This window comes from Ursus americanus, chromosome 30 (assembly GCF_024610735.1).
Source record: "Ursus americanus isolate L20-20 chromosome 30, mUrsAme1.1.p, whole genome shotgun sequence".
NCBI classification, from domain to species: Eukaryota; Metazoa; Chordata; class Mammalia; order Carnivora; family Ursidae; genus Ursus; species Ursus americanus.
In genome coordinates, this window is record NC_142156.1 from 29,527,857 (window position 1) to 29,542,862 (window position 15,006).

Here is a 15,006-nt window from a genome sequence, read left to right on the forward strand (position 1 = left end):
CTTAACCATATTAAGCATAGTCCTTAAAAAGTCTTCAGGAAAACTGCATTCCCTCGATTGTCTATAGATCTGTTTTTCTGTTATCTCTCTTGTTTTACAATCATTTGTCTTATCTCCGTGGAGGCCTATTTCTGACTGAGCATGATCACTGCACGTGAACAACGGTAGAAACGATGTGAGGCCTATCATGAGGTCGTCTCTCTCCCCAGAGAATATATGTTCGCTGCCGGTAAGGACTGAAATGATTTGAATGGCGTCCCAGTTTGTGGTCCCCAAACAATCGATGCATTGGGGTACCTCTCTGGTGGTTCCCAGACTTCAATTTTGTCCACCTAGGGCACGAGTGTGATAAAAATGCTGCTCCGAGTCCCGGCTTTGCAGCCGTTCCTCTGGACTTTGTAGACGCCTCTCAGGAAAAAGCATCCCAAATGCCAGGTCAGCCTCTCATTTCCTTTTTCTCTTGCATATTGGCTTCATAATTATTCATTCCCTTGTTAGCCCTCTGATGCCTTCTGAAAACAGAAGTCCTCCATGGACTTTTTACTTTCACTTACCTGAAAGCCGCATGGGAATTCTAATTTGGATAGAACATGTCTCCTGTGCCAGTTATTAAGTTTTGTCTTTCAGCTCTTTTCTTCCCCTTATATAAACTGCCTTGTGGTGCTGGGGCGGAGACTCTGGAAACAAATATTTGTGTGCTGGCAGATATTCCACTAGACTCTGCCCATAAGGACACTGGCGAGTGACTACAGGACCTGTTCCTGGGAGCATCACCTCAGCTATACTTCTTCAACCAGGCAGAGTAGATTCTTCCCACGGAAGACAGTCTGAAGTTTTTCAAAGACTTGCAGAACCAGCCTCAGGCACCTCCTTCTCAGAACGCTGGCTGCCAGCTCCACCACCCCTCACTAGCAGTGTACATGCACTATAGAGACCCCTCCTCTAGGCTTAGAGACCCTGGCCCTAGCTGGTCAATCAATCCCCCTCCCCAGAGGCCTGGCTTCCGACTCTGCAGAGGCCTTCCTCTAAGTCGGAATATTTTCAGGTCGTACTTATCCTTGAGCTCTATGAGTGGTAGCTAATTCCTACACTTGTACCTCCATAGTAACTTGGGATTCCAGTTATTTGGTTAATGATGTTATTTCATGTTAACTATTTTTTTATTGTTATTATTTAATTTTATTTATTTGACAGAGAGAGAGAGAGACAGCCATCGAGAGAGGGAACATAAGCTCGGGGAGTGGGAGAGGAAGAGGCAGGCTCCCAGTGGAGCAGGGAGCCCGATGTGGGGCTTGATCCCAGGACCATGGGATCACGCCCTGAGCAGATGCTTAACGACTGAGCCACCCAGGCGCCCCTTATGTTTACTATTTTTTTTTTATTGAATTCAATTCCCTCTGTTCAAATAACTAGTGTGCTTTCTGTCTCCTGACTGGTTTCTGACTGATCATCCCCATCCTTGTCCTTCTTCTATTCTCATTTTCTTTACCTCACAGAATGATTAGATAATTTTGGGCCCACTTACAATACTGTGCCAAGGCTTTACTATACTCTAATTCTACATCTAGAATTTCCATTTGGTTCTTTTTCAAATCTGTTTGGGTCATTCTTTATAGTTTCAGGTTTCCTGCATGTATTTTCCCACATGCATTTTTAAGCTGGTGCTTAACTCTCTTAACATATTGAATATAGTAATTTGGAAGTTGTTTGTAATAATTTCATTTTCTCAACCTCTGCGAGTCTGTATCTGCTTCTTGGTCTTCCTGGCTCTTGTGGTAGCTTGTTTCCCTGAATGGTTATGTGGCTGGCTGGCTAGCTGGCTGGCTATCTATCTATATATCTATTTTTACCACGAGCTGCTAATTTTCCTTGGAATTTTATTTGTAGGATGAAGATCTGCAAGAATAACTGCAGAATAGATATCCTAGGCAGAATACTAAAGTGTACATGCATAAATATCACCAAACTGGCCTCCTCATACCCCTCCACCACAGCATTATCCAAATTTTTGCCCTGTTGATAGGTACAAAATTTATATACAAATATATGTAAAATATATAAATTTATATACATAAATTTATATTTATATGTATATATGTACATATATATATATCACTGACCAGTGGTGAGAATACTAGAATCCTTCTCAAATCAGAATGTTTTACATTCTGTCTATACTTCACAAGTATAGACACATAGCGAGGTCTGGACTTATTAAGAATCCTATCATTTTGCTTAACCACAATCTTTTTGAAATTCTTTCCTCTAGGATGTCAATTTTTAGTTTTGAATCCCCAAAAGATCCCCCCTTGTGGGGGGAATGGTAATTTAGGGAGGGATGCTATTAATACTAAAGGATTTATGTGTTTGGTGTGAAGGGTACTTGGGGTCACAGGCATAATTGTCAAAATGGAGAGATTTGGGTGGTATCACCCAGAGCAAAAGCCAACTCTATTGTTAGGTGGTGAGGCTATACAGATGTTGAAAGGGCAGTCTGCAAGGGTCTTGGCTAATACTGAAAAAGATTTCATTTGAAAGTGAGCAGTCTTTCTCTTTAACATATTTTTTGGATGATGTTAGATTGTGAAGCTATTGTGCAAATAACTGCACAATCACTGTGTTATTCACGGTGGACTATTAATTTCTTAAAAGTACCAGCGAGCAACGTGAAGCATACAGGGTATCTATTACACTGTGGGAATGCTCACACAGAATGCCAAAGGCTTTCCCTTCCCTGACAAACCTCTTTCATGCAGCTGAGCCATCTGCATGCAAAACACATCTTCAAATGGTGCCTCAGAAAACAACCGACCGCTGGGCAAAGCAGGTGTGGGCTCTAGTTCCGGAACTGCTACTACTATTGTGCGACCACAGGCAATCCAGGTGACCCCCGGTAGCCTTTGGTTGGTTATCTGCGGCTAGATGTGATCTTTGCAGGCTCTACAGGAGCGCGGGCTGAGCCTTGTGCAGACACTCATCTGCACACATACTTCCCACACTCCTTTCACGGTGTTTTTGGCACATCTGCGCTTGAATAAAAAAGAGTGTCCCTGAACTCAACTGTCCAGAGTTTGAGGTAGAACTTCCCCTACTGCCCGCCACCCCCAACACATTCCCGGAACTTGGTTTACCTCTTCTGAAAACCCTATCCCTCAGGAAACTTGCTGAGGGCAGCCCACGCCTAGTCCCCGTCCGCGCACACTTGTCCCGAGCACTGCGGCCGGAGACTCGGTCCACCTTCCCGCGCACACCAGTCCTGGGCATCCGGAGGGAGTAGCCCCCGACCGGGTCCACATTTCCACTTAAACCTGCCCCAGGCACTGACCAGGGGTTTAGCCCGGAACCCCTCCACCTTCCGGCGCACACCTGCCCGGGGCACCAGCTGGGGATTAGCCCGGGACCCCGCCACCTTCCCGAGCACACCTGCCCTGGGGCAGCGCAGACCCGTCCTCGCTCCCGGGTACCGGAAGTGTGGCTACGCGCGGGACTACTTTTCGCGGACCCTCGGGCGGCGGGCGGAGGGATCCCGCGTAGGGTTCGTGTGGAGAGGACCTGGTGCGGGACGCGGCCTGGGGCAGTGCGCCTGCGCGGCCGCCGCCGCCGCCGCCGCCCGTCTGCCCGCGTGAGGGGAGCTACCGCCACCGCCACCGCCGCCGCCACCGCCGTCTCGGCCCCGCGCCCGCCATGGCGCAGATCTTCCCCATCCGTTTCCAGGAGCACTTTCAGGTGAGACCCGGGCTCTGGCGCCGAGGCCGGGCAGGCTACAGGGCGGGTCGCGCGCTCCATCCTGTCAGCCGCGCCCCCGGCCGCCCCGCCTCCCGCGGGACCGGGCGGGGGCCGCTGACTGACCCGCCGCCCAGACCCGCGGCCCCCGGCCCTCGGCCCTGGACCCCGACTCCGGTGGACGCGGCGCACAGACCCGGGCCGGCCCGGGTGGGCGGGTCGGTGTCGAGGCGAGCCGGCCGGTGCAGTGGGAGGGCGCGGTGACTCGCACGTGCGGCCCCGCCAGGTGTGCTGGTCGCTGAAACCCGTTATCCGGTAGCGACGGTAGTCCTTCTCGGGCGGCTCAGACCTCGGTGGCATGCAGAGAATGCCGGGTGAGGGAAACCGAAGATCTGCCGAAATGTCCCCTTTCAGTGGTTTTGGGAGCTGTAAGCCCACTGACGAGCGATGCACTCGGATTCCAGTCGCAAGCTTTACAACTTTAAAATCTGAGTCTGAGCCTAATTTTCCCCTTTGCGTCTCTCAGTTCTTAAATCTGAGTTTGCGTCTCTTGGCTACCGAAGTCACTGGAGTAGTTTCGTGGGGGGAAGGATCGTCAAATCGTGTGACCAAAGAGGAAGAGGGATCATGGTGTGTTTTAATAAGACCCTTTTAATACAATAACACTTCCCCCCAAAGTTTAGCTTTTTTTTTTTTTTTTAAGATTTTACTTATTTATTTTGACAGAGATAGAGACAGCCAGTGAGAGAGGGAACACAAGCAGGGGGAGTGGGAGAGGAAGAAGCAGGCTCATAGAGGAGGAGCCTGACGTGGGGCTCGATCCCACAACGCCGGGATCACGCCCTGAGCCGAAGGCAGACGCTTAACCGCTGTGCCACCCAGGCGCCCCCAAAGTTTAGCTTTTTAATGAGGTCCCAGTTTGTTGTTGTTCCAGCTTTCCTAATAGAGTGTGCCTTAGGGAAATAAAGATTGGCTGCCTGTGTTTGACCGAGGGTTGTGTGGTGGCACCGTGTACAGTGCTTCACTCACATCACACGCATGTGTCACACCTGTGAAGGGTGATATGATTCTCATTTTACAGGTGAGGAGGTGGGGTAGATGAATAGTTGCCATTGGCTCTGTGCCTTATGTTAAATCATCACAATCCTGGGGCACCTGGGTGGCTAAGTCTGTTAAGCGTCTGACTCTTGATCTCAGCTCAGGTCTGGATCTCACAGTTGTGAGTTGGAGCCCCCCCTCCCCCATTGGTCTTCACGCTGGGCATGAAGATAAGATCCATATGATCTTTCCTGTTTTCTAGATGAGGAAACTGTGGCACAAAGATGATAAATAAGTTGTCCAGTCATTCAGTAAGTTAAGAGCAGGTTTCAGACTCAGGTCTTTGTAACTACACTGCGGGATTACAAGGAATGTGGTGGATTGGAAGGTCTTTTTTTTCACAGCACAGAGCACTTTTAACTGTATCCAAATAGGAAAGGCCCCGGGAGTATAGTGACCGGTCAGATCCTCTTATTATGCAGATTGGAAACTTAATCCCTAGAGTATTCTTCCGTTGTCACTTGGTTAGTGATACAGCTGTGATTGTGTGGAGGTAGAAGTCTCCTGAACACCCATCTCTTGACAGTAATGTGAAATAGCAAAATACTACTGCTGCTGCTAATTAGAACAATATAATAATAATGTGAGCCATTTTATTGAGCCTTTTTTCTTGCTCATCACTATACCATGTATTTTATAAATCTCATTTAATTTAGTCTTTATCATAACTGAGGCACAGAGAGTAAGCAATAAATGTAAAGTTACACAACTAGTAAGTGACAGCTTGGGTTCTGACTCTGATCTCTGACTCCAAAGCCTGTGCTTTAGCCGCTAAATATGTTCCCTTCAAAAGGCAAGGAAGCAGTAAGGCATTTTAAGTTCCTCCCGAAGTTCATAATGTCTTGAAGAAATATATTCTATTACCTGAAAAATACTCGTGACTTGTTAACATACTGGCCATGTAAATGTGGTTTGTGGTCTCTAGCATTAACCAGCTGTTGAGGTTGCTCGGCACTCCTTGCTTTTCTAGTCTGGACACTCTCCCTTAGCTGCAGACATTTCAAAATTTCCTCTTGTTCCTTAAATCTCTGATCCCGCCACTCCCCCTTGCTGGCAGCAGATGATTGGAGAAACAGAAGCCATAAACTGGGATATTCCTCACCTTCATGCCTGCAGCCTTACAAACTTGTCTGCAGTTGCTCTTTTCTGCCTTCCTGTTATCTCAAAAGTGGGTTTTTTTTTCTCTTGTGTGTGTTCTGGATCCTGCATTCTTCCCCTGTTTAACAGGGCCTTGCTCAGTAGCATCTTCTCTTTCCTGTGTTTTCATCCATTCCCTCTTGGTGGCTTCTTCCCTGTTTGTGTTTAACCATGTTCACCTCTCTTCTGTCTTTATGCAAACAAACTTCTCCCTTTCCCCTGGACCCTTGAAGCTCTTATCTCACAGCTAGACATCACGAAAAAATTACCTTATCCCTCTATCTCTTCCCTTATATTCCTTAATAATTTGCAGTCTGGTTTTTGCCCCCGCTGTTCCCCTGCATCTGTTCTTGCCAAGGTCACAAGTTGTCATGCAGACTTTTTTGTAAAGGACCGGATAGTATATAGGTTAGGCCTTTGAGGGCCATGTATTGTCTCTTGTCACATATTCTCCCACCCCCCCTTTTTTTTTAAATTTTGTAAAAAGTGTAAAACCCATTTTTAGTTGGGCTATACAAAAACAGCCTGTAGTTTGCCAGCCCCTGCTACAAAAAAATGAGTTCAAACCCCAGCATCACAAACATCTTCGATAGTTGACACTGTGCTTTACTGCCTCCTCGTGACCCTTTCTCTGTTGCTTTTGGTCCTGCCACAGTCTCCCAGGGTTTCTCCTATCTCTCTGCCCACACCCAAGTTTCCGTTGTGGGCTCCTCTTAGGAATAAGCCTGGGGTCTGTCTTGAGCCCCTTTATCTTTTCATTTTGTATGCTCTACTGGGTGATTTGTATGTATTCCCATATGCTCAGTGTTCCCAGGCAGGCTGCATATTTTTGCTGAGCCTCAGAGATGCATGTAGGAGAGACATTAGCAGGCTCTGGCTAAGAGCAGAGACCGAGGACAAACGGAAGGGTTTGAATTTGAACTCAGGCACTTACTGGCCAAGTGAATTTGGGCAATTTTTGTAATCTTTTTGTGTGTTCATCTCTACATCTATAAGATAGAGATAAAACGTATAGTTTTTATTTCACAGAGCTATTGTGAGATTTTGAATTAATAAATGTGATAAATGTAAGGTGTGGGACAGTGTCTGGTACCTAATAGTAAGAGTGTCTGGCTTAAAGTTCATTGGTGAATGCTTCCGTCTTGCTTTCAGGATGAAAATGCCAGACTCCCCAGTGCCCTGTAAAGCCCTCCCTAATCCAGCACCTGCTCAGCTCTCTTGCTGCTCCCCGTCTTGTCCTTCAGGACCTTCCCTGGAGCCCAACACTCTTACCTGTGGGCTTTTGCACATGTTACTGCCTCTTTCCCAGAATGTTCTTCCCCTCGCTTTTTAAATTTTTATTTATTTATTTTATTTTATTATTTGAGAGCAAGAACAGAGAGAGCACGTGCACGCACGAGCAGGGGGTAGGGGCAGAGGGCAGAGGGAGAAGCGACTCCTCGCTGATGCAGGACTTGATCCCAGGACCCTGGGATGCCGACCTGAGCTGAAGGCGGATGCTTAACTGACTGAGCCACCCAGGCGCCCTCTTCCCCTCACTCTTATTTACCCAGCCAAGCTCTAGTTAGCCTTCTGCTCAAATGACAGGAAGCTGTCCCTGACATGTTGGAATTAGGAGCCCTTCCTCTGTGCCTGCATAGCTTTGGGGCTTCCCTCATGATGGCCCTAACCATATGGTGTATAAGTGGTCACTTTCCCTACTGGACTGCAAGCTCAGGATTGCCTCCAATCTGCAGTTGTATTCCCACTGCCTAGTATATAATAGACCCTGAGATCTTTGAAGGAGTAAAGCCAATTTCATATTGAAATGTTTGTATAATCAATGACTGATTAGTTGTAATGTAGATTGTCTAATGACAGTTTGTAGGCTTTTCCAGGCCCTCCCTATAGCTCACCTGTAACCAATTTACTGTAAGTCTCCTTTAAGAATACTGTTTATCTCACATTTTGTTTCTGCACCCACCCCCCCCCACCGCCATGGCTACCATATCACTTTATATTTTGTGAATCTAATTATCTTGTTTCTGTTTTTAATTTCGGTTTGTTTCATATGAAAATTCTTCGGTCAGATTTTCCCCAGAGGAAGAACAATAGTATTATAATGGTCAGTGGGAAAATAGAAATCAGCGTATAGGGGGGCGCCTGGGTGGCTCTGGATTTTGTTGGGGTCATGATCTTGGGGTCATGGGATTGAGCCCCATGGGGGGCTTCATGCACAGCAGGGGGGTCTGCTTGGGATTCTCCTTCTGCCACTCCCTCCCCCCCCCAAGATAAAGAAATCTTTAAAAAAGAAAAAAACCAAATCAGTGTATAGGAACTTTTATTCTCCTTTTTAGGAATGTACCCAGAGAAGAAGCTGTACTTCTGTATCTAATGCATTATAATAAAGCATCCTTCCACTTCAGCTTGAGATACTACCAATTTATGTAACTTTACTTATCCTGTCACCCTGCTTTTGAGAGGAGGACTAGTTCTGCAGAAATATTTTTCTTCTATGTACTATTTGAACTTTTTTATATTCAGATATTTGAGTTTGAAGGTTGTTGCTATTTATGTTGAGAATGGAAAAAAGCTAAAGAGCTAGAACCGATGACACCTTGATTCAGAAGAGGAATATGTGGAACAGCTCAGTACACAGAGACCATATGAATACATTCCCTCAAGATTTTGATACGTAGCATATCTCTGAGGTGATGTTCTTAACAGAGTCTGCCAGGGTGATCTATGTAAATTATAGGAGCAACGTGGTCTCTAGTCTTCATCAGTGCTTCCCAACCTAGGCTGGGAAACACCTCCATAGGCGCCCATCTTAAACGTTAAATCAGAATCTCTGAGAGGTGGGGACTTTGGCCTTTCTTTCCAGGTGAGTCTCACAAGTAGCTGGATTGAATCAATCTTTAATTCATAATTAAAGAGATTGATGTTTGAAGCCTTTTACACGTGAGTAGGGAAGGCAGAATTCTTTTTTTTTTTTAAGATTTTTTTTAAATTTATTTATTGACAGAGAGAGACAGCCAGCGAGAGAGGGAACACAGCAGGGGAGTGGGAGAGGAAGAAGCAGGCTCCCAGCGGAGGAGCCCACTGTGGGGCTTGATCCCGGAACACCGGGATCACGCCCTGAGCCGAAGGCAGACGCCTAACGACTGCGCCACCCAGGCGCCCCAGGGAAGGCAGAATTCTAAGGAGTAGATTGAGCTTGAATTGAAAACAGTCATGTGCACCTGTGTCTGCTGGAGAGGCCCCAGGGGGTCACTCTGAAAAGGGATGCCGTACTCACAGCCTAGTACATGTTTGTTTATGTTGCCATTACATAGCCATCGTATTTTGTGAAATGGTTTTTGGTATACTAAGACAACAGTAGGCTCCTTGTGTCCCGAAATTGTTGTGCACCCATGTAAAATGTTTTTAAGGTCTTGTGTAAGCTGTTAAATTTAGACCTGGGTGAACTGATGATTTTTGTATTGGAAGTAAATACTGGGCCAGTCATTTACCTTCTGACTTTCTTATTTACGAAGTGAAGAAAGTAGTCACCCGGTCCCCCAGGGTGTGTGGAAGGGTCAGCCTTTGCGAGAGTATCCACAACAGTGACATGGTAATTGAGCAAATATTAAATGAATTCGGACAGGTCCTCCTTGGAAGAATCATTTATCACCACAGAACATATTTAAGTGTTCAAAATCTCCAAACTGCGCTTTTTGAGTTTATTGGGTTAAAAGAGTTACCGTGTGCTAGGAGGATCTTAGTCAAGGTCCCTTTCCACCAGATTCTTGAGCAAAATTTATAGCTAGGGCAAAGTCTGTCTGGAACAAGCTTTAAAGTAATACATATACATGGGAAGAATAGCCCCCAATAGAACGTATAAATGAAAATTAAACCTTTCTGGACAACTGGGTGTCTCAGTAGATTAAGTGTCTGCCTTCCACTCAGGTCATGATCCCAGGGTCCTGGGATGGAGCCCCACGTCAGGCTTGCTCTGCGGGGAGCCTGCTTCTCCCTCTGCCTGCCGCTCCCCCTGCTTGTGCGCGCTCTCTCTCTCTCTCTCTTTCTCTTTGATAAATAAATATATAAAACCTTTAAAAAATTAAGCTTTCTGTTCAAACACTGGGTTTCTTTTCCCAGAAGAAACTACTATTAAGGAAATTATTATATCTTTCAAAAAAATGATTAAAAGAATCCTGTTACAAAATTCCCCTCCTTTTGCTTTTGTAACTTAACAGAGTTTGAAGATCTTTCTTTAAGATTACATACAGATTGCAGCATGTATTTGACAGTATTGCTTACTAATAGCCTTCTGGGGCAGTAGTTGTTGACACCTGTCACCCCATCCTGTAAGTATTTCTTTGCTTTCCCTTGCTGTTTCACCGAATCTATTCCTTTCAGTCTGTTCTATATTTTCTTCTTTTGCTTCTCTTGCTTGAGTCCTGCTGGCGGCCTGCATGCCAGGGAGAGATTACGATCTCCCTTGGCTGGCTGAAGAAGGATGCCACAGAGCTGGGCCAGCAAAGTTCAATGACAAAATTAGAATCCAAGCAGATCTTGACAGGCTGAAATCCAACTAGTTGACATTTAACAGGTATAAATATAGGGTCTTATGCATTGGTTTTAAAATACAGAAAACCTACATTGGTGTAATTTGAGAGAAGTTCTGTAAAGCATGATACAGATGTAATTTTTAGAGTACCCTGAACTAACCTAGTCCTAGAATTTTAGGTTAGTTCTAGAAAAGACCTCAGTATCATCATTCTTCATAGGTCCTCATTTACAAAGCTCCCTCTTTAAGCTAGGAAAAAGCTTGCTGGTAAGTTTGACATATAAAATATATATTTTTAAGTTACTGTAAATTATTTTCTTGACTGCCTAAAACTTGTAACTTCTTTCCTAATTAATTATTGAACATCCATGTACTGGGCACAGTGATAAGGCAGTGAATGAGCCTGAGGACACATATATACAGGAAAAAGGACTAGCATCTTCAAAGACAAGAGGCATGAAAACCTGAGGTGTTCAGTGCAACTGGAACATTTTGGCTCTTTGATACGGGCAATTGGTGTTTTCACCAACAGCCCTGTGTAAACACAGCTGCAACCCTCCCAGTCAGACTACCGTCCCTAAGCCCCTTAAATATAGAAACCACAGGACTGTTGGATGAGTAATTTCTTTTTATGTTTTCCCCAGTGTCAAATTTGAATTTGGATTCATTTAATTGCAGGCCTTGAGACCAGAAAAGGATTATTAGGTAGTATCTTGTGTACTTTTGCCTAACTCGTATATGGACTGTTTTAAATGTGTTACCTTTCAGAATAATTATTATAGGAATCAGGAGTCCGTAGTTACAACTACTAACTAATGAGAAAACATCGCTTTGAGCATACCACTTCTCTGGGATTCTGTTTCTGCATATGGAGTAAAGCTCAGTGGTATTTGATATTTATTTACTTATTTATTTATTTATTATTTATTTAGAGAGCGCGAGGGCATGCACGCACAGGGGGGAGAGGGAGAATCTGAAGCAGAACCCCCAACCCCCGTCATTGAGCGTGGAGCCCACTGTGGGGTTTGATCCCACAACCCAAGAGCATGACCTGAGTCAAAATCAGGAGTTAGAGGCTGAACTGACTGAGCAGTCAGGCGCCCTGGTATTTGATATTTTGGATGTAATAGTTCTTTTTGTGGGATTGTCCTGTGTTTGGTATCCCTGGCCCTAGCCCAGTAAATACTAGTGGTGTTCCGTAGTCATTGTGCAATTCAAATTGCCCCTGTCTGTTTCCAAAGACTACAGGATACCACCGCTGTTTGAGAACCACCGTCTTCCTTTCTTCTAGTTCTAATAGTCTCTGACTTATTTTTGGATGCACTGTTCTCAGTGTCTTTACCTTTTCCAAATGCCATGAATGCATGTATATGCTCTTGTGGACTCAGTCACTAATATTTAAGAACGTACTGTGCTCAAGAGATTGAGTACAAATATTTCTTAAGATTTGGAGTTGAAATCAGAATGTTGCCATATTAACCCAACATGATCCCCAAACTAAGAATAAAGTGAAAATTTAGAAAATCTAGGCCCACTTAAGTGTATGGCTCTGAAATGTAAAGATTTGACAGTGTTGGGTGCTTGAGTGTTAGGGTGCTCCCTATACTATATGCTTATATAGTATAATGCTTATAATAATTCATAATAAAAAAAGGAAGACTGTGTAGGTCTCCTGGGAACTTACTTTCACACTGTTTGCTTCTCCTCCCCGCCCCCGCCTCTGCTCCCAAGGAACTTTTCATTGTCCTATTATCAGCAACTTCATATAGTTCAACCTAATAGTAATTGTAAGTCTCCACAGTCTGTGGGCTCTGGATAGTGTGGCTGTATCTTATGTATCTTACTGTTTTCAGAGTCTAGTTAGTGGCTAGTGGGTAGTATATATTCAGTACTTATTCATGGAATGAGTGTATGAAAATTACTTGCTATGAAAAAGTCTCAACTTTCATTCACTGCACTACATTTACTGCCATTAAGCTGCTACTTCAGATGTGTGAAAATAAAATGTGAATTTCAAACAACTCAGTATCGTGGCTCAGAGCACAAGCTTTATTCACAACTGTCTCATCATTAATCAGCATTGTGACTTTGGGAAGATTTCTTAACCTAAAAGCCTTGTGTTGCTCTAGTATAAATTGTGTGTGGCATAGCTTGCCTCCTGAGTTAGCAGAAAGGTGGATGAGGTGACCTGTTGTCCTGGAGCCTGTTCCACTCAGCAGCTGGAATATTCAATATGTGCTAGACTCTACCAGAAGAAACAAATAAGATACAGTCCCTGCTTTTGAGGAGTTCATGGGAAGAAATGATCGAATAAAGAATTATACTAGCAGGGGGCGCCTGGGTAGCGCCTTCGGCTCAGGGCGTGATCCCGGCGTTCCGGGATCGAGTCCCACATCGGGTTCCTCCGCTGGGAGCCTGCTTCTTCCTCTCCCACTCCCCTGCTGTGTTCCCTCCCTCGCTGGCTGTCTCTCTGTCATATAAATAAATAAAATCTAAAAAAAAAAAAAAAAGAATTATACTAGCAGTATCAACAGCCTCATTTGTACCTCTTCCAAAGGCTGATAGTTAATAAGCTTTTTTGCCAGCATAAACTTTTATACAAGTTCACACAGGGTAACAGGTACTAAAGGGTCAAGTCAATAGCAGTAGGGTTTGAATTGAGCAGAACAATGTTCAGAAGCAGATATTTGTAGGTAGGTTGGGGCAAGAGAATTTTATAGAAATAAGCATGATTATTCATAGAGGTGATAGAAATTTCATGAGTGTGTGTTTTCCCAGGGTTTTTCACTGAAGCTTAGCTCATTAATAGGTTTTTTAAAAAACCAGGCACTATGTGTAAAGTGGCCTTTGGAGAAAGGTGCCTGATTTAAGTTTTACACAAATTCAAGCAATCTATCTACCACCAAAGATGTACCAGACCTGTTGACTTTTTATTAACCTTAGGCTTGCCAGGAAATATTTAAACCGGCAAGTTAAATCAGACTTTATGACTTGTGGAGTTGCTTTAAGGAAAAACTCTTGGCTAGTTGTCAGTGCTTGCTTTTGGAGAAACGAGTTTTTGTGTTTTCTTCCTTTCTCTCTTCCCCTGCCTTCACCTCTCCAAGACCCCCTTCCTGCTGAGGCTCTCCTTATTTGTGAGGTATTCTTTGTGGACCCCTCCACCCCTCCTCCCATCTGATGTCTTCCTGTCTGTATCATTCATGGCATCCTTCCTTCTTCCTGGTATTATCCTTATTCTTGTGTGTTCTCATCAGCCTGCGGGAGTGTAAGCTCCTTGAGAGTTGACTCATGGCCTGCTGTTGATGCATTGCCTGTACCTATTAAAGGTGTAGAAACACAAGCCAGTGTTTGCCCTAAATAATCACTTAATGTTAAGTTTTTTCTAAACTCTTGTATAACTTTTCCTCCTCCTTTTGTTAGACTTTGCTATAGAGTGGGCTAGATTTAATCTGTTTCAGAGAGGAAAGATTACTTTTAATCACATGTTTCTTTTCTCTTTAGCTCCAAAACCTGGGAATTAATCCAGCCAACATTGGGTTCAGCACACTGACCATGGAATCTGATAAGTTTATATGTGTCCGAGAGAAGGTTGGCGAACAGGCTCAGGTAGTGATTATTGACATGAGCGATCCAATGGCGCCAATCAGGCGGCCCATCTCTGCTGAAAGTGCCATCATGAATCCAGCCTCTAAAGTGATAGCTCTGAAAGGTAAGCCTGATGGGATTTTCAGAAAGGAATTTTACCTCACTTTACCTGCTTTGTTACTTTACATATCAGACAACTGTCAGTGAACTCACAAGAAAGTGTCATCAATAATATTAAACTTAATTCCAAAAGTTTTAGCCAAAGCTATGTTTTACATACCTTATTTAATGAGAGGTCCCCGAGCACCTGAAGTTTTTGTGACATCACGCATACAGCCAAATACAGGAGGGAGCGAATGCCCAGGGCCTCATCCTCATGACTGCTACATCTGGACAGGCCAACACCACACTGCACATTATCACCAGTAGGGCCTTGTGGTTTCCTGGACTTCCTGATGGGCTGCTTTACAGTGGTGCTCCAGGCAACCTAGAGGATGAGCCAAGGTACTACGTCTCTTGTAAAACACATTGATGACTCTATAGCTGTTGATTAATAGAATTTTGCTTCCCTGAACTCAGGGGATGTTGGGTACTTGAAACCTTCTAGTTACTTTGAGAATATAGAATCTTTTCATCTTGCCATGATTTGGGAAATTGAAAGGATTATGTATATAGTGGACTTGTTAATATTTTATGGAAGATGTATTTATCACTTACCTTGAAAAGTGAAAGTTCTTTCTGAAGCTAAAATTAGTGAATGCCAGATATTAGCTTTGCCTGTGCTTCTGTTTAATTACAGAAATAGGGTCTACTTTGTCCTTTCAGTAGGTAAATGGACATCTAGAAGTTATGACCTTTCTATTTTAAAAAAGCTGATTTTTTTTTACTTCAAATGATCTTTTCTTCTATCAACTCTATTTCTTGTCAAAATA

At 44.2% G+C, this 15,006-nt stretch overlaps 1 protein-coding gene across 7 annotated transcripts in view; it reads left to right on the top strand.

The window, feature by feature from the left end:
• Positions 1-3,549: 3,549 nt before the first annotated feature.
• The window catches only part of CLTCL1 (clathrin heavy chain like 1), a 94,407-nt gene continuing 82,950 nt past the window's right edge, over positions 3,550-15,006 (top strand). For 3 of the 7 annotated variants that reach the window (XM_045815113.2, XM_087857514.1, XM_087857516.1), the window contains exons 1-2: positions 3,551-3,726; positions 13,991-14,198. In XM_045815113.2, coding sequence (XP_045671069.2) covers positions 3,685-3,726; positions 13,991-14,198 — 250 coding nt within the window. In that variant the 5' untranslated portion in view covers positions 3,551-3,684. Of the gene's footprint in view, positions 3,727-10,511; positions 10,532-13,990; positions 14,199-15,006 lie in introns of those variants that run through there. The other 4 variants (XM_087857517.1, XM_045815116.2, XM_087857515.1 and 1 more) reach the window with 4 other exon arrangements.